The sequence below is a fragment of the Phyllostomus discolor genome, chromosome 8, assembly GCF_004126475.2.
Source record: "Phyllostomus discolor isolate MPI-MPIP mPhyDis1 chromosome 8, mPhyDis1.pri.v3, whole genome shotgun sequence".
In the NCBI taxonomy this organism is placed as follows: Eukaryota; Metazoa; Chordata; class Mammalia; order Chiroptera; family Phyllostomidae; genus Phyllostomus; species Phyllostomus discolor.
The window spans coordinates 75,371,855-75,395,994 of NC_040910.2; the positions used below are offsets into that span (position 1 = coordinate 75,371,855).

The following is a 24,140-nucleotide window of genomic DNA, read 5'->3' on the forward strand; positions in this document are numbered from 1 at the left end:
TTAAGATATAGCTTGCTGGTTTTAACATAAAGCTTCCATAAGCATTTGTGTACAGGTTTTTGAGTGAACACAAGTTTTATTTCTCTGGAATAAATTCCCACAAGAGTAACTGGCAGGTTGCATATTGAGTTTTATAAGAAATGACCAGACTACTCTCCAGACCAGCTGTAATATTTTACCTTCCCACCAGCACTCTATGAGTGATACAGTTTCTCCACATCCTCATCAGCATTTAGTGTTGTCACTGTTGTTTTTTTTTATTTTAGTTATTCTGACAAATGTGTAGTGGTATATCTCATTGTGGTTTAATTGACCTTTCCCTAATGGCTTACTATGTTGAACTTGTCAAGTGCATATTTGACATTGGTATAGCCTCTTCAGTGAAATGTATGTTTATTTTTCCTGTTTAAATCTCCAAAGAAACCATCTGGGCCTGGATGTCCTTCATTAGAATGTCTTAACTACAAGTTCAGTTTCTTTCAGAGGACTCCAGTTATATCCTTTTGAGTAAGGTATTATAGTTTCTTTCAAGGAACATGTTCTTTTCACCTCATTTGTTGAAAATATGTACACAGGATCCTTCTCCTTTCTCTTGGTCAGTGTGGCTAGAAATCTATGTATTTTACCTGCCTTTTCAGATACCCAGTTTTTTAGTTTGTTAAAGGCCATTTTGCAGTTCCTTCTTTTACTGGTTTCTGCCATTACCTTTTCCCCTTCTTGTTTTTTAAGGGCACTCTGGGTCTCACTCTAATTTTTAATTTGGATACTTAGATCTTTCTTCCAACTGTAGTTCCTTCCTCATATTATTTCCTTTTTAAAACTAAAACTCTCAATTTTTTCCTGCTATTGATTTGTAGCTTTTCTTTATTTTTTAATTGTAAGTATTCCATAATGTGTCTCACAATTTCTTTTTGAACAGAAGGTTTATGTAGTATACACTTCACTTCATATTTAGTAACACCTTCTTAAAATGTCAGATATTTGGTCATTTGAGAGATATCCTTTTATTATTAACCTCTTACCTTAGTGCATGATGGTTAGAGAACATATTTGCACTAGGCATTATCTGTCGTCTAAATGGAGAATGAACATGTGTTTCTTCAGAATTTATTGAGACTTCCTATGTGGCATAGTAGATGCTAGCATTTCATTTTGCTTAAAAGGCTGGGTGTTATCTGCTAGGTACTGACACAATGTGTATGACAGAGCAAACAATAACTATGATTGGCCAAATTTTCTTCTGATGTTTTCTCATAGTTTACTGTTACTCATTAAATAGGTCCTTTTTCACAAGAATGGTTTAGTTTATCCATTCTATTTTACAAGCCAGGATGCCCTCTCTTAAATTAAAATGCATGCATTGAAATTTACCCCCAAGGATTTCTTCAACACATCTCTCTTTTCTCCCAGCAGGACAACTATGTTAACAAGGTCTCGTGTCCCACCACCCCAGACCCTCATCCACTCGACAGTGTTGACATTACCTAGTATTTTACAATTTTATTTCAGACTTTGTGTGGATTCTTTTCATCAAGAGGAAGCATGACTAACTTATCTTTCTCACGACTTATCATAACACTTGCATCATTGTCCTGATTACATTTGTCTTCTAACTTGAGTATTTTCTTCAAGAGAGTATTCAAGGCAAATGTTTCTCTGGAGAACGTCTTAAGCCATGCATAATTAAGAATAGTTTCATGATGACATCAAGTTTAAGTGACTCTTAGACTGAACATTGATTTTTATATTTAAAGTTATTTTCTCTCCTGCTCTACACATATGATTTCATTGTCCTCTTACATCTAGTATGTTGTGGAGAAATTAGACTTCAGTGTTACTGATGCTGCTTTGTCAGGGATCTTCTGTTTTTCTCTGGAAGCTTAAAATGTTGTCTTAGCACTTTTGCTAAATTCCGCTAAGCTGTGCTCAGACATTTTTAATAACTTTTTCAGGAAATTCATGGGCTCTTGCATTCTAACAATGTTTCTACTACATTTCCTTTTGAAAAAATCTGTCAACATTAACTCTTGAAATGTTCATTCCTTCTGATTTCTCTTTTTCTCAGAATTCTATTTGTATATGAGGGCAATTATTAATATCACTGTTTCCTATATTTTATAAATATCCTTGTTTCTATTAGTTTTCCCATCCCATTTTACATTTGCAGATGAGGCGATTGTTATTATTGCTACTATCCCTGTTTCTATTTCTCTTCACATAAGATTTTTTATACAAGTACCCTTCACAGTTCCTGCCACCCCCAAATTTACACAATCTGGTATTAAGGCTAAATCACTAATACTTGGAGACCATCACAGATTTTCTTAGTTTTCATGTTTACATTGGAGCTAAGGACCTCCAATGTATACACAGTCCAATGAACCTCCAGGACTGTGAAAGAGGGCAGGGTGGGATTTCAGGCTGTGACAGCAATGACTACTCACATCTTAGCTTTGTATGCACCTGAGTATTCAGACACATATGTCCAGGTTCACTCACCCACTGTCCCCATCTACTGAGCCCAGAGTCACCACCTCTATATAGCTGACAGCCTCCTCATGCCCAGGGACAGAGAACACATTTCAGAACTTCATCCTGGAAGGAGAGCATAGGAAGCATGTGCACACAGAGTCACATCTTCATTTCTCTGTCCTCTGTGAGATGATGACAGGTGACATGACAAGAGAAGCAGACACAGGTGAAAAAAAAGGAAAGAAATGCACTGAGGACACATGACAGATGGTCACATGTCCTGCTCCATGCTCTGCCTGGGAAACCATGATATCTTTCTGTATCTGGGCACTGGATTCACATAGATATCCAGGGAGCAAGGGGACTGAGCACTTGAGGTGCTGGCAAAACCATGCCCCCCTCCCATCATGGGATTTCTGTAGAGGGCAGAGGTGGGAGGGTTTCTCCTAGAACCAGAAACAGATTCCAGAGAGTTATGCATGTAGACTTACTGGTGTGGGAGAGCACTTTCTCCCACTCTGTGCTGGGTCCCAAATAGGGGCTGTGAGAAACACTATGCTCAGTAAGCTCAGTGAAAGCTCAGTTGAGGGTTCTGCCCTGTGGGAACTCAGTGTCAGTGGGAAGAGAACACCCTCCCTGGGCACATTGGTAATCAGACAGCAAGAAGCTGCAGGAGCTAAAGTGGGAGGTGTTAGGTGGGTCCTGGGAAGCCAGGGCTAGACACAGAGTATGTTTCTTCTCTAACTCGTCTATGTTCCTGAACACTGACTATGGGCCAAGGAGTGCCGAGTAAAGAGCATGCACCACCCTCCCTCCCGTCATGGGGTTCTCAGTTCCATGAGCAGGTGGCAGGGACACTGACAGAGGGTGCAGGGCTGCCCTGAAGCAAGCTGACCCACACCCACGTCATTGAGCCAGAGCTCTCAGTGACAGAGGACTTGTGTGAGCCCTTCACAAGTGACCAGGCCCATCTCTGCCAGGACTGCCCGACTGAAGGGAGGCCTTGAGCAGGACTGGCTCTTCCTGGGCAGCAGAAGGAGGCGCAGGGGCCCACACCCCATGGGAAAGCTCAGGGAGAGCTGTGGAGAAGGCAAAGCCAGGCCTCAGACTCAGCTGCTCTGGTCTGTCCCAGGGCCATCTCCTCCATCCTGGACATCTGGCTGGACCAGGCCCCTGAGAATTGTTTCAAGCCCCCGGAATTTCTGTGCCTGATGATGCTGCTGGCCTACCTAGAGCTCTCAACTTTCCAGGCTCAGTCCTGGAGCACTGGGCCCAGCTTCTCCTTTCAGAGCTGCAGCACATTTAGCCCTCTGAGGCAGGCACCCAGGGTGAGGAGGAGCAATAGGACTGGGTATGTGATGGGCTCGTGGGCAGTGGTAGGGCAGGGCCACACAGGCTAGGGCTTCTAGAGGCTGGGATAAGTAGGAGCAGAGCATCAGCTCAGGTTGCTGTCTCCATGGCCTGCAGCCTGGGAAGAATTGGTCACCTCTGGATTTAACCTGAGACTTTGTCCACGAACATGGGAAGTTTCCTGCTCTCACAAGATGTGTAAGAGGGGGTCTTGGCAGTTAATCATTCTGTTCTCGCTACTACAGAACCAGTTCCAGAGCAAGACCAAGAACAAGAGATACCTGAAGAGGAAATGCCAAGTGCTGGGCCTTCTCCAGGGCCCGAGCCAGCCCCAGGCATAGCTACAACGCAACTGCAAGAAGCAGAACCGCTCAAGGCCCCAGAGCCACTGGTCTTTGCTGCTGAGAGGCCCACAGACCCACGGACTCAGCCCCTGGCGTTGCTGACTGCCCCGGGCACAGAGCGACCCCCTGCCCTCTGACTCCAATTTCTACAGTTCCCCGTCTCTTACCTGTACTCTTAAACCTCGTGTGTTAGTATAGTACTCCCTTAAATTAAAATGTATCTTGTATAAACTCTATTGAAATGTGAAAAGCAAGTAAAATTTAAGTTAAGTGAAACGGAAATTGACCTGTGTGATCCTCCAGCGTGTCCATCCCAGCAGTCTTCGCTACATTCACAGCTTTTCCAAACCATCCATCACGTCCCAAGCACTCCCTCGTTCCAGAACAAGCTCCAAGCTGGGCCAGACCAACCCAGGACCTGCAGCTGCCTCGCTCCTCCTCCTCCTGCCCGCTCTGCCCGGGCAGACCCTGATCCCTTCCTGTCTCTGTGCATGTTCCCACTGTGGATTCTGGTGGGCGTGACATGAGAGCACCCGAGGCTTTTTGTGTCTGACCACGTAATGGATGGGGACACTGACTGTCCTTTGGTGTCAAAATAATACAATTTGGGGTTGGAGTGAAACTCCATAAGGAGCAAAGGTTCCGTGAGGATAAAGGAGCCCCCAGGTTAACATTTGCAGTACCTTGGGATAGGGACCACGTTCAACATTATGACATGAGAGCCGGTCACAGTAGGAAAGTGCCCGGGTCTTCGAGACACCTTGGATATCTTTCCATTCATTCCTGTATAGGCAGTGTTTCAAGATTTCTCACGGGCGTGCTGTGAGAATATGCACGTCAGATATTGGCCTTTAACACAGAGGTATGAATGAATAGGACTACTTTTGAAGGATGTGGACAATGATAACCAATGTTTACTACGAAAAGGAGGATTGAAATGGAAACAGAACAGAATAGACCCTGGATTTTTTCACCAGGAAGAATTGCCATTGCTAAGAAGTTTCCATCTTTCCTGGTGTTTCCTTTTGGGAGCAGCCGTGTGATGGCGCTGGAGTGGGGTAGAGGGAGAGAGGCCATCGGGGCTGTGCTGCGCTGCGATCTGATGTCCCCACAAGTGGGCATAGCAGCGGCACTCTTTTGTCCTCATTCACTCTCAATGACCATCACAGACTTTTTGACTTTCGGAGTTCATGGCTCATCACTGACAGGCCCACCTCTGGGAGGGTGAAACAGGGGAGGTGGGCCTTTGGAGCAGGCACAGGCAATGACTAACTGTATCTTAGCTTTGTATGCACATGGGCATTCAGAGACATATGTCCAGTTTCTCTCACATACTGTCCCTGTCTCATAAAATATTTCAAATGATTTGATTGACATGGCTGGAATCCTGTTGAAAAGAAGAATCCAGGATTCAGGGACCACTGGCCAGTGACACAAGGACTATAGCATTTTTCTTGTTTGCAGAACATCAAATAGCTGCCATTTCTCTAAGGCCTTGGCTGGGATCTGCAAGCAAACAGCTGCATAAAACTGGTTTCAGTCACCTTTCCACTGGGAAAGGACAATAGGCAAAGGCAGATGCTTTGGGTCACTCTGAGACAGGCTGTGCACCCAGTAGGAACCATCATTGTGGGCTGTTCTATTACTTGATAAATGCAGTGAACAATTATCTCTCCTTCACTGGACATATCCAACAACAGCCACACTGAGTCTAATGAGGTCTCCTGCCAGTCACTGTCATTAGGTTTTTTAGGTTACAGTGACATTTCCACAGTCTTAGGAGCACACTACTTGCTAATCAAAGATTCGTATCCCCTACATGGGGCAACATGATTGATAAATATGTCCAACCATCACATCTAAGGTGAAAAGATGTTTCACAAAAATGCAGGTTTATGTGTGGAAGGAGGGAGAGGGGATGGTACAGAAGTGGACAGAGAAGTTTGAACACAAGTGTTCACACATCTGAGCCAGGAGTGACAACTTCTGTACCTTGGATCACCTTATATTTGTGACCTGGAGGGGATTTTCATTAGCATCCAAACTAAATAGAAGAAGAAATCCACATCAATATTCTTCTAAAAAATCCTTGGAGGCTGACAAACAACGTTAAAGCAAAGGCAAATGTGTTTATATTTATACTTTTTCTTAAACCTTCTTACTGAATTTATTGGTAAAACATTGCTTAATACAACTATTTAGGTTTCAGGCATACAGTTCTATAACACATTTGTCTACTCTATTTTGTGTTCACCATCCCAAGTCAAGCCTCTTTCCACCATCATTTATTTCCTCTATACCCCCTTCTACCTCCTCCCACCCTCCCCTATGGTCAGTCAACACCATGCTGTTGTCTGTGTCTATAATGTTGCATTGTTTTTGCTTAATTTCTTCACCTTATCAGCCAGTCCTACAGCCCCCTCCCCTCTGACAGCATGATGTGTGTTCTTTTTTTGTTACTTTATTTTGTTCATTAGGTTCCACTTACGAGTAAAATCATATGATATTTGTCTTTCCCTCACAGCTTTATGTTCTCTGGGTCCATCCATGCCATAACAAATGGTAAGAGTTCCTTCTTTTTATGGCTGAGTAGTGTTCCATTGTGTAAATGTACCACTGCTTTTTTATGCACTCATCTTCTGGTGGGCACTTGGACTGTTTCCAAATCTTGGCTATTGTTATTAATGGTGCAATGAACATGGGGGTGCAGATAGTCTTTCAAATTATTGTTTTGGATTGCTTGGGATATATTCCCAGAAGTGGGATTGCTGGGTCATAAAACAGTTCTATTTTTAATTTTTTGAGGTATCTCCACACTGCTTTCCACAGTGGCTGCACCAATCTGCATTCCTACTAACAGTGCATGAGGGTTCCCCTTTCACCCTATCCTCACCAACACTTGTCAACTTATTGATGGTAGCCATTCTGCCAGGTGTGAGGTGATATCTCACTGCAGTTTTCATTTGCATTTCTCTGATGATAAGTGATGCTGAGCATCTTTTCATATGTCTATTGGCCATTTCTATGTCCTCTTTGGAGAAATGTCTATTTTGGTCTTCTGCTCATGTTTTAATTGAATTGTTTGGGTTCAATTGGTATTGAGTTTTATGAGTTCCTTTATAAATTTTGAATATTAATTCTCTATCAGATGTATCAATAGTGAATATTTTCTCCCATTCAGCAGGTTGACTTTCCATTGTGTTGATGGTTTTATGTGCTACGCAAAAATGTTTTAGTTTGATGTAGTCTCGTTTGTTTATGTGTTTTTGTGTCTCTTGCCTGAGGAGATATATCAGAAAAAAATATTGCTAACAGAAAGGTGAGAGTGTTTACTGCTTATGTTTTCTTCTAGGCATTTTATGGTTTCAGCTCTTACATTTCCATCTTGAATCCATTTTGAGTTTATTCTTGTATATGGTGTAAAAATATGGTCTAGTTTCATTTCTGGCATGTATCTGTCCAATTATCCCAACACCATTTTCTTATTTTTTGAAAATGTTATTTATTTTTAGAGAGAAGGGAGGGAAAGGAGAAAGAGAGGAAGAAAAACATCAATGTGTGTCTGCTTCTTGCACACCCAACACTGAGGACCTGGCCTGCAAGCCAGGCATGTGCCATGACTGAGAATGGAACTAGTGACCCTTTGGTCATGGGCCAGTACTCAGTACACTGAGCCACACCAGCCAGGGCCCAACACTATTTTTAAATAGACTGCCTTCACCCCATTGTATATCATTGCTTCTTCTGTGAAATATTAGTTAACCATACAGGTATCAGTTTATTTCTGAGCTCTCTATTCTGATTCATTGATCTACATGCCTGCTCTTATGCCAATGTCATGCTGTTTTGATTACTATGGCCTTGTAGAATATTTTGATATCAAGTAATGTGATTCTTCCAACTTCCTTCTTCTTTCTCAAGATTGTTGTGCCTATTTGGTGTCTTTTGTTCTTCCATATAAGTTTTTGGGTTGTTGTTGTAGCACTGTGAAGAATGCTATAGATAAGGATTGCATTGCATCTATAGATTGCTTTGGGTAGTATGAATATTTTAATGATGCTAATTCTTCCCATCTATGAATACAATGTATGTTTTCATGTTTTGTACCTTCTTCAAATTCTTTCTCCAGTGTCTTATAATTTTCTAATTACAGGTACTTTTCTTACTTCATAGTCTTCCTACTTGAAGTGTGGACTTTAGACTACCAATATCAACATTATCTGTGAGCCTTTTTAGCAATATAAGGGACAGGGCAGATATTGGTCAAAGGATACAAATATTAGTTCTGCAAGATTAATGAAAAACAAACTGACAGTAACCAGAGGGGAGGTGGGAGGGCATAACAGGGGAAAAGAGGGAAATGGTTGTCAAGGAACCTTTATACAGGACACATAGACAAAGCCAAAGAGGAGTAGGATTAAGGGTGGGAGGTGGGGATGGCTAGGCTGGGGGAGAGTAGGGGGTTGAAATGGAGACAACCATACTTCAACAAAAATAAAAGAAGAATTTCTGAAGATTGAATGCACAGTAGTGTGAATATAGATAACAATACCACTTATATACTTGAAGTTGTCTTAGAAGGTAGATCTTAAGTATTCTCATCACACACTCAGAGAAAGAACAAAATTGTAACTGTGCTTTATTTTAATGATTATTATATTTTTAACTCATAACCTTCAGTCAATAAGTATTTGTATAATTTCCTATTTTTGTAGGAAAAAATATAGTAGTTCTCTTAATGTTATAAACTCTTTCACACCCAATATTGACATAACATGTGAATATTTTTATAATTAATCTACCTTCCAGGATCAAGTTTTAAATGAATAACATAAAAGGCTGCACAAAATTTTTGAATTAAGAACATTGCAAAAGACATTCATTCTCCTGAAGTTATATAACAAGTGAAATAAATGAGTAAATAAGCTACTCTTAACAGATTAACTTTAAAGCACAATGCAAAACCTTAATTTTTCTCAACATTATCAAATTCTTGTGGGGAAGTTGGGAGGGGAGTGGTGAGGAGACAACTGTGGGATTCAAAAATGAGACACATGAGGTATCAATTTCTGTCAAGCTTTTCACTGGACAGAACAGAGAACACCTGCAGTCTCTCTGCAGACATTACTTGCCCCATGAGAAAGAGACTTTGCCCCTAAGAAGTCTTCCCAAGGCTCCTTTCATGTCCTTGTTCCGCAAACTATAAATGAAAGGGTTCAGCAGGGGAGTCACCACTGTGTACATGACAGCAGCAGCTGTGTCCTCTTGCACTGAGTTGGAGGATGAGGACGAGGGGCAAAGATAAGCTCTGATCACCGTACCAAAGAACAGGGCAACAACAACAAGGTGGGACCCACAAGTAGAGAAGGCCTTGTACCTTCCCTGGGCAGAGGGGACCCTCAGGATGGCTAGAAAGATGTGGATGTAAGAGACCAGGATGAGCATAAAGGGGATTAAAATGACTGCTCCCCCCAAGAAGAGGAGCACAAGCTTATTGACCCGAGTGTCTGAGCAGGACACCTTCATCAGGGGTCCCAGATCACAGAAGAAGTCAGGAATGATCTTCTTAGAGCAGAAAGAGAGCCGGAATATGAGGAAGGTGTGGGTCATGGCAACAAGACTTGTAAGGGTCCAGCAGACAGTAACCAGGAGGGTGCAGCGCTGGCGGTTCATGATCATCATGTAGTGCAGAGGGTGGCAGATGGCCATGTAGCGGTCATACGCCATTGTGGCCAGAAGGAAGATGTCCATATCCCCAAATGTCAAGAAGAAGTAGAGCTGAGCCAGGCATCCTGCATAGGAAATGGATCTGCTCTGGGACTGAATGTTCACCAGGGCCTTGGGCACAGTGGTGGAAGTGAAAAGGATGTCTGCACAGGAAAGGATTGCAAGGAAGAAGTACATGGGCGTGTGGAGATGTGTGTCAGTGCCAATGGCCAGGACAACAAGTAGGTTCCCAGCCACAGTGACCACATACATCCACAGGAACAGCAGGAAGAGGATGTGCTGCTGCTCTGGATGCTCTGAGAGTCCCCAGAGGAGGAACCCAAAGAAAGTCGTCTGGTTCCCTCCTGCCATATGCCTAGAAGTCAGAGAAAGAGACATGGAGTGAGACCCATTAAAACTCTTTAAACATATTTCACTCTATGTTATTAATGAATGTGTCATTCTCTGAACTCTAGAGAAAAGAATTACTTTAATGTATTTGTACTGATCACATACTATTTGCACTGTATGTTTTTATTGAAAACTACTAAATGCCATATACTAAATAGCATGAGAGACATAATTTAAGAAAATTAAACTAGATTTCTTTCTTTCTTTCTTTACCCGTTTTTGCTTTTGTACATTCCTTTTAGTTTTGGTTTCTTTTTCTTCATCTGTGTTCTCAGGAGAATCAAGAAGTTTGATTTATTCATTCATTCAACAGATATTAAGTACCAACTCTGGACCTGGTAGAATGCTAGGTAAATAAAACAATTATAATTCTTAATCCCAGAGAATTTTCAATCTAATGAGATAGACATAACTGCCTATGTTAAAATCCTATGGGATTTCCAGTCAAGATGGCACCATAGGCAGACATGGCTCACCCCTTCACACAACCAAATCAAAATTACAACTAAAATATAGAACAACCATCATGCAGAACCATCAGAAATCAAGTAGAATGGAAGTCTGACAAATACAGAACTAAAGAAACCACATCCATTCAGACTGTTGGGGAGGCATGCAGACACAGAACAGGCTAGTCCCTCACCCATGTATGGTGGATAAAAATTCTGGATGGACATCTTGGGAGTGAGGAGTCCCAGCCCCACATTAGGTCCCACAGCCCAGGGTCCCAGTGCTTGGAAGATAAGTCCCCACAACTTCTAGCTCAAAAAAAAAAACAAAAACAAAAACAAATATTGAGATGGTGGAAGAAATTTGTGGACCCCCAAGGAGTTCCTCTAAAAGAACCCACACATGAATTCACATATTCAGACCCCCTTCCTCAGAGCTCCAGCACCAGGGTAGCAACTTGAAGGGTACCAGTGGTATACAGGGAGAAACTGAAGTGTCTGGCATTAAGAAATAGAGGCAATTAACCTGTTCCTAAACTGTCCTTCCACAGCACTAGAAAGATGATGCCATATCTGAGTCTCCATCAACCTGGCTAACACTGTTTGACCCACCTTAGAGATCCCCAGAGACTCTGCCAAACCCAATGTACTGGCCCACCCAAGTTATATTTCCATGTGAGTGGCTAGTCTTGGCTCATGCTTCAAAATTTCCTAAATCCTATCAAACAAGCAACAGCTGGCCTCAGTGAGCCCCAGGCCAAGCACAAGCAGCAGCCAGCCTAGACTCACAGCTTTGCTTCACCTTGGAATCTCCAAGCCCAGCATAAATAGCAGCCATCTCGGATTGCTTTATAGCTCAGGTAAGGTGGCCTTGGGCAGAATACAGGTGTGGGCTGATCCTGGCCTGCACCACCAAGGAAACCCTAGGACCTGCAAACCCTGTGGACAGGTATAGAACACATCAGAGCAGCACCACCATGCCCCTGCACAGCTGATCCTCCATGAAGGGCAGAGGTTGGTGGTCAGTGGTCACAGCAAATCCTTGCAGTGACTGGCCTGGGAAAACTCCACCCATTGATCAGCCAACAGAAACCAAGGCTAACTACAAGAGGAGGGTGTACTCAGCCCACACAAAGAGCACACCTCGAATACTCTGCTTGGATCATAGGAGGAGCTGTGCTACTGGACCTTACAAGACCTTACTACATGAAACCACTCTACCAAGACATGAAGTCAAAGCAGCTCTACCTAATACATAGAAACAAACATGGGAACGTTGCCAAAATGAGGAGACAAAGAAACATGGTGCAAATGAAAGGGCAGATCCAAACTCCAGAAAAAGAGCTGAACAAAATGGAGATAAGCAATCTTCCAGATGCAAACTTCAAAACACTGGGTACAAGGATGCTCCAGGAACTGATTGTGGACCTCAACAGAATAAAACATTCCAGTCAGAAATGAAGGATACACTAACGAAATAAAGAACAATTTACAGGGAAACAGCAGTGGAGTGCATGAAACTGAGAACCAAATCAATGATTTGGAACATAAGGATACAAAAAATAACCAATCAGAACAAGAAGAAGAAAAAGGAATCCAAAAAAAATGCCAAATAGTATAAGCAGCCTCTGGCACATCTTCAAGGGGTCCAACATTTACATCATAGAGTGCCAAAAAAAGAAGAGAAAGAGTGAGAAATTGAAAATCTATTTGAAAAACAGTGAAAGGAAACTTCCCTAATTTGGTGAAGGAAATAGACAAACAAGTCCAGGAAGTGCAGAGAATCCCACACAAGATGGTTTCAAAGATGTCCACTCCAGGACACAGCATAAGTAAGATGCCAAATGTTGAAGATAAAGGTGCAGCCACTGTGGAAAAGAGTATGGAATTTCCTCAGAAAACTAAAAATGGAACTGCCTTTTTACCTGGCAATTCCACTGCTACGATTACACCCTAAGAACTCTGAAACACCAATCCAAAACAACCTATGCACCCCAATGTTCATAGCAATACCATTTACAATAGTCAAGTGCTGGAAGAAACCCAAGTTGCCCTCAATAAATGAATAGATAAAAAAAACAATGGTACATTTACACAATGGAACACTATGCAGCAGAAAGAAAGGAATTCTTACCTGTGCAACAGCATGGATGGAATTGGAGAGCGTTATGCTAAGTGAAATAAGCCAGGTGGTAAGGGACAAATACCATGTGATCTTGTTGAGAGTTACCCTGTCTGGTTCCAAAAGCTCTAACCCCACAAGGCTAAGGCTGAGGGAGCAACCTTAGGACCAGAAGCCACTAAGCAAATAAAGCTTATCTCTCTGGCAGGAGCGCCTCCTCTGCTACTTTTCCTTCATCCATAACTGGCCCCCAGTGCCTGGTTGGTTAGCCAATGACAGGTAAGATTCCCCAAGGGGGGAATGATCTAAGACAGGCACGATCACATGGAGGCCCCAAGGAAGGACCTGAGTCGCTAGAGCAAAGGGGGGTGATGGACCTTTGCCCCTTGACTTTGACAAAGCCAGAGTCATCATTCTTTCTGTGAGAAGTCTCCTAATCTCTTGACTGCCTTAATTCCACTGCCTGATGTAAGCCTGAAACAATGGCAAAGGGTGGTGCAGCCCTGTGCTGGAAAGGGCAGGCTCCCTCAGTTATTAAGCCTAAGAAAGAATACCTAAAATCCCATGAAACCTGCTTTGCTAAAAATGTTCTTAATTAAATGATAAAGATCTGAGCAGAAAATGAGTTTGTCTTCCAAAGTTTTGTATCTCTTTAGCTAATAGACCCTGACTCAAAATAGGCCCTTAGAGTTCATTGTTATCTATTGTTTGATCCTTACTGCCTGACAATGATTAATGAGCTTTAGCTGTATTCTTGTGCAAAGAAACCCAATAAAAGCCCATTGAGGAAAAGGCTCTTGGCTCATCTCATTTGAGAGATCCGCCACCTTCCTCCCCAAGCAGATTATGTCTTGGTAGACTTATTCTCATCCATGGTGGATGGGGGACTCTGTAGGCGAAGCTCCCCCACATGATCTCACCTTTTCCTGGAAAATAATCAACAAAACAAACAAGCAAGAAAAATATAACCAGAGATATTGAAATTAAGAACAATCTGACAGTAACCAGAGGGGAGGGGAGGGCAAATAATTGGGGGTGGGAGAAAGAGTTTTTGGGTACAACTATAAAGGACACATGGACAAAACCAAAGAGGGGTGGAAGCAGGGGAGGGAGGTGGGGATGGCTGGGGTGGAAGGGAGTGGTAGGGGGTAAATACAGACAAGTGTAATTGAACAACAATAAGATTATTTAAAAGAAATAAGAAATAAAAAGATATTATATATGGAAGTTAAAAAAGCACTGCACAGTGTGGTTGGCACTTGGAAGGGTTTTAAGAAATAAAAATAAAAGCAGTAAGAAATAAGTTAGTTATCTACAGGGGACTTCCCATAAGACAATCAGCTGATTCCTCAAAAGAAATTTTGCAGGCAGAAGAGATTGGCAAGATGTATTCAAAGTCGTCAAAAACAGAGACCTATAGCCAAGATTGCTGTACCAAGCAGAGCTATCATTTAGAATCTAAGGACAGATAAAGAGCTTGCCAGACAAGAGTAAACTAAAGGAGTACATCATCACAAAACCATTGTTATACGAGATGTTGAAGGGACTTATTTAAGAAAAAAAAGATCAAAATTATGAACAATAAAATGGCAAAAATACAAATCTATCAATACTTGAATCTAAAAAACAAGCTAAGCAAGCAAGAGGAACAGAGACAGAATCATTGATATAGAGGGCATTTTGATGGTGGAAACAGAAAGTCTGAGCCAACTACATCCCACTAAATATATCATATTAATTGTTTTTCTTTTGGTTATAGTGCAGTAGAAACTGTCCTCAGTCTCAATGGATTACAAAAAGATTTATTTCCTCACTTATATTACACAGCAATTTCAAGCTGCATTCTGCTGTGATTAAAGCAGTCCTTGGGATATGCCATTCTTAAAGAAAAGGAGAAAGGAGAGAGAGGGCTAATTATGCTTTTAAATGTTTTGCTTGAAACTGGCATGTCATATCACATCTACTCAGCTTCATAAGTAAAACAAGTAACATGCCCACCCAGACAGCAGAGGGACACAGAACTCTGGCCTACCACAGGAAGCACTCACATGGCAAAGAACCGGAGTGTAACATCCTCCTTCAGGAGAGGTGGAAAATAACTGACCACCAGAGCAGATTCTAGTATCCCTGTCAAAAGCTCCTCCCTGAAGAAGGGCCAGCAACACTGAGTTCACAGGACCTCCCACCAAACCTTTAGAAGGTGTTGCAGAATGGGTAAAGAGGTGAGGGGTTTAAGAAGTACAAATAAGCAGCCCTGGCTAGTGTGGCTCAGTGGATTGAGCACTGGACTGTAAACTAAAGGGTTGTGGGTTCAATTCCCAGTCAGGGCACTTCTCAGGGTTGCAGGACAGGTCCACAGAAAGGAGTGCTCAAGAAGTAACTGTACATTAATGTTTCTCTCCCTCTCTTCTTCCATTCCCCTCTCTAAAAATCAATAAATAGTATCTTTTTTTTAAAGTACAAATAAGTAGTAATAGAATAGCCAGGGGGATATAAAGTGCGGTATAGGAAATGGAGTAGCTGAAGAATTAATATGCATGACCAATGGACATGAACAATGGTGTGGGGATGGCCTCAGGCTCTGTGGGGTGCTAGGTGGGGTGGGGAGCAAAAGGGGAAAAAATGGAACAACCGTTAACAGTAAAATCAACAACAAATAATTTTTAAAAAGAGAGAGAATCTCTTTTTCTATTCAGAGTACAGAAAGAGAAGGAAAACTTCCAAAATCACTTGATAAAGCAGGTATAAGATTGATTTTAAAGTCTGATAAGTATGAAAAATGTGAAAATAATGTTGGAGAAAATCAGCTGAAAAACAGTTAAGACTCATATCTTTTAGAATCAACAGCACAAATCAGTCATTCATATACACAAACAACATTCAGTTGGAAGTTGTGATGAAAGAGAAGAACCCATTCATAGGGTGAGAGCAAAAGCAGGTTTAAAGGTGAGAGTACATGAAACAGAGTTTATTCTTATATTATTATTTATTAATTATATTGTTTGTCATATGAACAACTGTCAACCTACTTTTGCCCCACCCTGTCCAACCAAACGGCAACCTAAAAAAAGGCAAAATACCTAGGGGAAAAGCACCTGAGAAGATTTTAAGATCTATATGAAGAACACTTTTTTTTTTATTTTAATCATTGTTCAAGTACAGTTTTCTCCCCCCTACTCCCATTCCAGCTCACCCACCCATCCCTCCCCCCTTCCCCCCCATTACCCCCCACCCCTAGTTTTTGTCCATGTGTCCTCCAAATTTGTTCCTGTAAACCCTACCCATTCCCCCCCTGAAATTCCCTCTTCTCTCCCCTCTGTATATGAAGAACACTTTAATGCCCCATTAAACCCTTGATTCAGGCAGGGATAAAAAGATATTAAATGGTATTAAAGTCATTGGGTGAATGGCTGGTGGAGAACCAGATATTTATATGATGCCAAACACTCCACACAGATTCCTTCCCAGTCTCACAAGAAGGAAAATGTGAGTTTACAATGGAGGGACCAGTCTCTCATTTTACAAATTCAGGGGTTAATCTTTCTATCAATCAATCATGGCACAGGATATAATGTGATGTATTTTACCAAAAAATGTTCAACTTCAATGTAATCAAACTGCTAGCAATAACTTCCATTTATAGGAACATAGGATCTCAAGGAGCAAATTAGCTCCAACAGGAAAAATAAATAGATGAAGATGGGACACTCTACCACAGAGCCTGCTAAACTTTAACATGCATATAAGCCTCCTGGGGCACACAAGTCAATGCAGATTTGCATGCAGTGAGTCTGGAGCAGGACTTGGAATCCACATTTCAATAAGCTCCAGATTGTGCTGATGCTGCTTTGAGTGAACATAGCTTTTAGAAATAGGAGAATGAGGCAATCTATTCAATCAGTCACTGTTGTGCAACACTGAGTTGCTAGAGATGAAGGGTCTACAGCAGGATTCATAACAACCAGACACAGTGCAAAGTCCCAGATGAAATTCTTATTTTGATAAACCAACTGAAAAAGCTATTTTTCAGTGGAGAAATCTGTATGTACACCAGAATTGGATAATAATAAATTATTATTCATCAGGTTGGTGTGAATATGTTACAGAACAATACAAGGGGGGCCTGGGACAATATACTATTACTGAAAGAAACCCCCAGGTCCGTTATGTCCACCGTCTATAGGAAAGATGTCTCTCAATGCCAGAGATTCGTTAAAAGGAAAGGAAATGTTTATTTAATGCTATATCGACTTAAAGTAGTGACCTAATAATGTCTTCATCAAAATCCCAAAGTCCCTTAAAACACCCACAAACAAACACAGTCCCTCCTTCCCCCTTTGCCCAGTCTGGGGTACTGTAACTCAGGAAAGGAAATAGAAGTCCATGGCTCAGCCGTGCTAGGCTGGTAGGCCTCCCTCGGTTCCCAGCACCCTCAGCTGAGTTGCCAGGATCTCTGCTAAAGCCAGGTGGTGGTTCCCCCTTCTAAAGCTGTGGGTGTCCCCACTCTGGCAAAGGCACGTGGTCCTCTCTCCCAGGGCCACAGGAGTCCCCACTCAGCCAAAACCGCGCGCTTCTCTCCTCAATGGCTAACATGTCTGGGTTTATATCACTGTGCCAATCTTCCTCTGCAGCCCTATTTCCGACTCCTCCCACACTCGGTAACACTTGCTCTCAATCTGCTGTCCTTTCCAGCTTTTCTGGTCGCCATCGTGGGTCTGGGCATGTGTGACCCCATGTCATGGAGCCAATCTTCTCTGAGCTCCCACTCAGGTGCTGTAACTCAGGGGACCTGCCCCCCAATCACATCTTGGAGGGGGTCCGTTTCCATTCCCCTGGCCCAGAGCATGGCCATAGCTATTTAGCATATCCAAATAACCAGCCAAAAGCTATAGGTATGTTAAATGACCATGCCATGGATTAGCTGCAAAGCTGCCCTGCATGTTCTTGCCCTGTGTGCCCCTTCCCCCAACTCACACCTGTGGGGGAAGGGGTGAAAAAATCTTAAAATTTCCTGGACACCTTGAGTTCTGGACCCCATTTCAAATGGCCATTTGGGGTCCCCCTTCTTGCCTGTACCCTGTAACAAATAATATTTAGGGAATGTGGAAAAGATTGTTTTCAGGATGTATGCTTAATATTTAGGATTGTAATATCATGAGCAACTACAAAGAAACTAAAGAAAAATACGTGAATCTGATGGAAATTGTACTACAATGGAAAGAGTTTTGCATTTGAAAATCTAATTGGTCCCCTGAATTCTGCACGTAATTATTGAAAAAAAAAAGACCCATAAGTTGTCATATCCTGGAACATATAAATTTCAAAGAACATCTACCAAGCAATTTAAAAGAGTAGTCAACATATATTGAGAGTTTGCTCTCAAGAATACTTTCCAAAGTTTATTTAACCTTCACATTACAGTATGAAATAGAAGCTATATCTGGCAACTGGCAATAAGGACTTCTTAGATGAATGAAAAAGTAGACTACTTGCAATAAAAATGGATAACTTCTGACAGTGAAATGAAAATCAAGTATAGCAATCAGGAGTATGAGAGAATGGAAAGGAAAATTTAGAAAATCACTGGAAAAGCATTCACCTAAGGAGAATTTTAGTTTCAATAATCTTTGTCTCAAAGTACTAGTAATAGGTGACATTCCTAAGGACTATTTGCCAATGACTAGTCAGGTTCACACAGGCATACAACCCTGAGCTCTGCATACATCTCCCGTTTTTAGAAGAGCACTATGATTAGGCCCATTTGGGCTTCACTTTGGCCTGAGTTCAATTATGAATCTACACTCTGAAATTTGAGCAAGGTACTTACCCCTCTATGCCTGTAAAATGGAGCTATTAATAGCTATTCCACTGTGAAAAATAAAGTTTTTAAACTATCTACAAAAAAAAATAATAGAAGCTATTAGCTCCACCTATATAAGAGGACACCGATAATCAGACAAATTAAGTAAAAATAATTTGCCTAGTCCACACAGTTTCTAAGTGGTAGAATCACAATTCGAGCTCAATTCCCTCAAAATCTGAAACCTCAACTTTTATCTTCAACCACACAAAAATGATTCTCCCTCTCACTACCTGGGTGTTTCAAAGATTCTCTCTCCCCCACAGTGCAAGAAGAGATGTCATTTCCAGTGCTAATAGAATGACACTCATTCATTCAACAATATTACTTAAGTGTGAGCAGAATGTCAGGAACATGTAAGCATGTGAAGATACAAATAGATTATGTATACAAAGAAGGATGAATTTGAAAACACTTATTCATAAAGATTTATGCACCCTATGTTCACTACAGCATTATTCACAGTGGCCATGACATGGAAATAACCTGTGTCCTTCCACAGATGACTGGATAAAGGAGACGTGGTACATATATTCAATGCATTACTACTCAGTCATAAAAAAGAATAAAATATTGCCATTTCAGACAGCACGGATGGATCTTGAGACTATCATGCTGAGTGAAATATCAGATGGAAAAGGACAAGAACTATATAATTTCACTCATATGTGGGATATAAAATAGAAAGCAACAAAGGAACAAACCAAAAAACTCAAAGACACAGATAAGAGTATGGTGATTACCAGAGGGGAGGACAGCTGGGTGGAAGATGAAGAGGGTAAAAGAGGTCAAAAATGGTGATAAGGAGACTAGACCCTGGGTGATGAACACACAATGCAATATATGAATAATGCATTGTAGAATGGTATGTTTGAATGTTATGTTATTAACCAATGTTATGCCAATAAATTTAATTTTAAAAGAAGGATAAATACGACTTCTGGCCAAGGTGGAGGTGTAAGTAGATACATTTTGCCTTCTCAAAGAACCAAAAGAAGAAAAATAACAAATTTCAAAACAACAACAACAAAAAAGAAACAGAACTACCAGAAAATCAAATTGTATGGAAGTCTGACAACCAAGCAGTTAAAGAAGAAATATTCATCCAGACCAGTAGGAGGGGTGGAGACAGGCAGCCAGGGTGGAGAGAACTCACAAAGGGGAAAAAGATGATCAAACATATGAACAGTAAAATCACTAAAACTCACAACTATCAACAACCAAACCTAAAAAGAATAAAAAATAAAACAAAACAATACAAACTAAACAAACAACTAGAACAAGAAGGAATCACAGAAATGAAATTACCTGGAGGGTTATCAGAGAAGAAGCAGCAGAGGGGCTAGAATGGAGGAAAAGATACAGGGAATAAGAAGCATAAATGGTAGGTACAAAATACACAGGGGGTGGTTAAGAATTGTATAGAAAATGTAAAAGCCAAAGAACTTATAGCTATGACCCACGGACATGAACTAAGGGGTTGGAATGCAGGTGGGTGGGGGTGCTGGGTGGAAGGGAATAAAGGAGAGAGAAAAAATGGGACACTGTAATAGCCTAATCAACAAAATATACTTTAAAAATAAAAATAAAATGGAGTAGAATTTAAAAATAAAATAATAAAATAAAGATGAATGGAAGAATATATATAATATAGATATTATATATATTTATATATATATATATATATATATATATAATTCTCCATTCTTGCAAAAGCAGTCTGGGACTAGAAATAAATTCATAGTAACAACAACAACCAAATCTATAAAATACTTAGGAGTAAATGCAACAATAAAGCATAGGACTTATATGGAGAAAACTATAAAGTTTCATTGAAGAAAATTAATCAAAATATGAAAAATGGAAAGACATTCCATATTCTTACCTGGGAAGAATTCAATAATATAAAAATTCAAATGCCCCAGTCCAAAATACAATGCAATTCCAATTAAATGACTCAACCCCACTTTGAAGTCTCAGCCCAAATTCTCCTCCTCAGAGAGTCCCTTCTTGACATCTGTATTTTAAGAAGCCACACCCAGAGCCCAGTTACCTTCCATGGTGTTCTCACGCTCATTGTTTTCATGGCACTCTCTGCTTGCTAAGATTCTCTTCTTTCTGTGTTTATGTGTTCATGGTCCTTTCTTTCCCTCATGAAAGTAAGTTCCTTGCCTGACTTGTTCTCTTCATTGTCCCCAAGGGTGGTGGAAGCAGACTAGAAACTCGGTCTTTGCTTGTAAACTATTGTAATAGAGAGTCACATAGAATGCCACAGGAGGACATTGAAGGGATATTCAATTCAATCTTGTTAGTCTGGGAGGGCTTCCTGACTAACATCTTAGCATCTTAAGAAGTAACATCTGAGCTGAGGCAAAAGCAAGTGTGGTACCCTCAGGGCATTGAGAGGGGCTCAGAGAGGCTAGAGAATACAGTGGAGAGAGTAAGGGGACATCTGCATTGATAGAAGGAGGAGAAATTCATGCATGAGTAAAATGTGGTCTGAAGAATTTTAATAATACAGAAAAATGCATGCAATATAATGCCACCTGAAAGGCGTTTGAAAAATTTGTCTGAACAGTGTTAAGAGGTGACCAGACTTGCAGCGTCAAAAGATAGAATGGGAACCTGATCCAAAGAGGGGCGTGAGGGTCTTTTTTGGACGAGTCTCCATCACTATCTGTCCCTAAACTGAGGGAAGACTCATCTGTGAGGCCCTGGTGCAAGGAAGGATTCCTGAGTGGAAAGGGAGGATGAACTGAGCAGCTCTTGCAACACCTCTGCTTCCAATGCTCCTTCCATTACCTCTAATGAGTCACAGGTCTGTTGTCATGAAGGGACAGACTCCCGTCCATGGGGCAGACCCCTGGGATGCTTAGTCTTAGGGGAGAGCCTGTGTGGATGGAGCAGAGGACCAGAGCTGCAGGGAAAAGGGTTCTCTATGCTGTCAGAAGCTCATCCAAGTGCACACAGACAGGAGCCCAGAGGAGGGGAAGGGTCTAAGGGCCTGGACAGAGACACTGGAATGGAGCAATATCTGAGGCTGAATCCCTCTCATGGACAGGGCAGAATGTGGCACACTAGCTGAATGCCTGGCTGGGCCACCCCTGAGAATACAGGCTCAGAGCAACACCCCCAGCCCAAGTAAAGGGCATTTTCTGCATGGTCAGGCTGAGCCCAGCAAGTTCCTGCCAGAGCCTCCCAGATGAGGAGGGGGTGGGAATTGGGGGACCACAGAGTTAAAGAGAGGGAACTCCCTGCAGAGCCCCTGGAAGCAGGCATTGCCATTTTCCTGTGCTAAAGAGGAAACTGAGTCTCCAAGTGGCTGAGGAAGGTCACACAGTAGAAAAATCTGGATCCAATTTTTTTTAATCTTTATTGTAATTTTTTCCATTACAATTTAACATCTGTTCTTTACTCTTGTCACTCCTATTGCCAGACACTGGTACCCTCTGACAACAGGAAAGGAAGGCCCCTCCATCAGCACCTGCCTCAGCCTGAATGTCTCCCTGGACCTGTCCATTCCACATCACTGTCAGTCTGACACTGCCTCTGCTCAAGCAGTGGCAGCACATTCCCTACTAGTCAGCCTCTTGAACACATGGGCTTCCCTCACCCCATTCCCTAGTCCTCATCTCTGAATGTTCTCCCTCGTCTTTCCCTCTGCCTGGAACAATCTGCACTGTCACCTCCCACCCCTGTTCCCTATACTGTCTGCCACTGGGAGCTGTGACAACTATAGTCTTGTCCTGATGCAGAGCCAGAGACTAGTACACATTCTCTGTTCCCACCCAACACTGAGATCACCTAACACCAAGGATCAGTCCCACAGGAAGCAGTTTCTCAGTCTAAACACAGACTCCAAATTTCTAAGTGTTTCCTCAGGGGCTAGAAGGTAAAAATGCAGCCATCCTCAAGATGTCATGCTGAAGGGACACTCCAGTCACCAGTCCCTCCACCCTGCTGGGTTAGGGGGCAGCTCTACATCCTGCCTGCTCTTCTGGTCTACGAAGCTTTCCCAGACACACCAGTCTGTAGGGATCCTCCTTTGTCTGATCTCCTCCATCGCCTAGCCTACTCTCTGCACCCCTCATTTGGTGGCTCCCACTACCTGCTGGGAGAATCTCTTGTCTTTCTCTTCTGGTAGAAAAGACTTTCATACTTACATCATCCTTCCTCCCAAACAATGTCAAGTTTTTGTTATACTCGTATTATTAAATGCTTAGGTCTTTTCCTCCTTGCTTGCCTCTGACACCTCAGAGATGGAGAATACTGACCTTCATATCTTCACTACACCTGGGACATGCTGGTCCATGTTTGCTCTTGCCCACAGGTTGTGCTGGGGCTGCTGTCCCACCCCAGCTGGGAGCTTACCTGCCTGCCTGTGCTCCTCTCTGCCACCATCACCAATGACCTATTCCCTCTTTTTCAATCTTCCACATCACTGAAGATGGATATGAAAAGGTTGCCTGCATATTCAGAGGTTGTCTATATGTGAGCTATGAACATTGTATCAGGCTCATGACCAGGTTGCCTACCTCTGTCACACCATGCCTCTCCAGCACCTCAATTGAGGCAGGGCAGCAGACAGGCCTCTATTCATTACATCATGGCCTCAGGAATAACCCTGGGGTGTCAGGCCTGGGCTATACAGGGACTGCTGCTATGTATTTATTTCCCAGATAGCATCAGCGTGGTTTCTCTCAGGAGCCCTGCGGGAGTTTGCAGCTCAGTGATTGTCCCATGGCCTTGACATTCTCTCAGGAGCAGTAACTGGGGAGGAGGAAATAAGTGATCCAACAGTACTGGGGTTTCCTTTAAGAAAAGTTGCTAACTGCCCGTCTCTTGGGTTGAACTAGAGAGCCACATGATCCATCCAAAAATATCTCCTTTGGTTCCTGGTATCTGAAATGGCACACTTCAATTGTCATAAAAGTTCTCTGCTAAGATTAAGATATCTTGTGTAGAGGACAACAACAGTTTGTGAGCTTCCAGGCAGAAGACACTGAGGACTAAGGGACACCAGGGGCAAGGGATGCAAGAAAACTCCAGACTTCAGGCACACTCACAGCTCTGGGGTCACCAGCAGTTGCCCTCCCCCAGAGTGGGTGCCCAGCATCAGTCTTTCAATTGCAGCTGCTGCACATGTGACCAGACCTTAGATCCAGCATAGCCCCACCCCATCAGCATCTCTGAGGCCTGTGCTTTCTTTGCTCTTCACTCAGAAAAACACTGGAGCCCTGACTGCTGTGGCTCAGTGGATTGAGTGCTAGACTGCAAAGCAAAGAGTTCAATTCCCAGTTCAATTCCCACTCAGTGCATATGCCTGGGTTGCAAGCCAGGCCCCCAGCAGGGGACACTGGAGAGGCAACCACACATTAATGTTTCTCTCCCTTTCTTTCTTTCTCCCTTCCCTTCTGTCTAAAAAT

General features: G+C 42.3%; 1 protein-coding gene across 1 annotated transcript; it reads right to left on the minus strand.

Moving 5' to 3' along the window:
* Positions 1-9,023: 9,023 nt before the first annotated feature.
* Positions 9,024-23,335, minus strand: LOC114504252 (olfactory receptor 1P1-like). The gene is made up of 2 exons (XM_028522003.2): positions 22,989-23,335; positions 9,024-10,248 (listed from the first exon to the last, which is right to left on the minus strand). The coding sequence occupies exon 2, from the start codon at positions 10,242-10,244 to the stop codon at positions 9,291-9,293; it is 954 nt and encodes a 317-aa protein (XP_028377804.1). The 5' UTR covers positions 10,245-10,248; positions 22,989-23,335; the 3' UTR covers positions 9,024-9,290.
* Between the last annotated feature and the right edge of the window lie 805 nt (positions 23,336-24,140).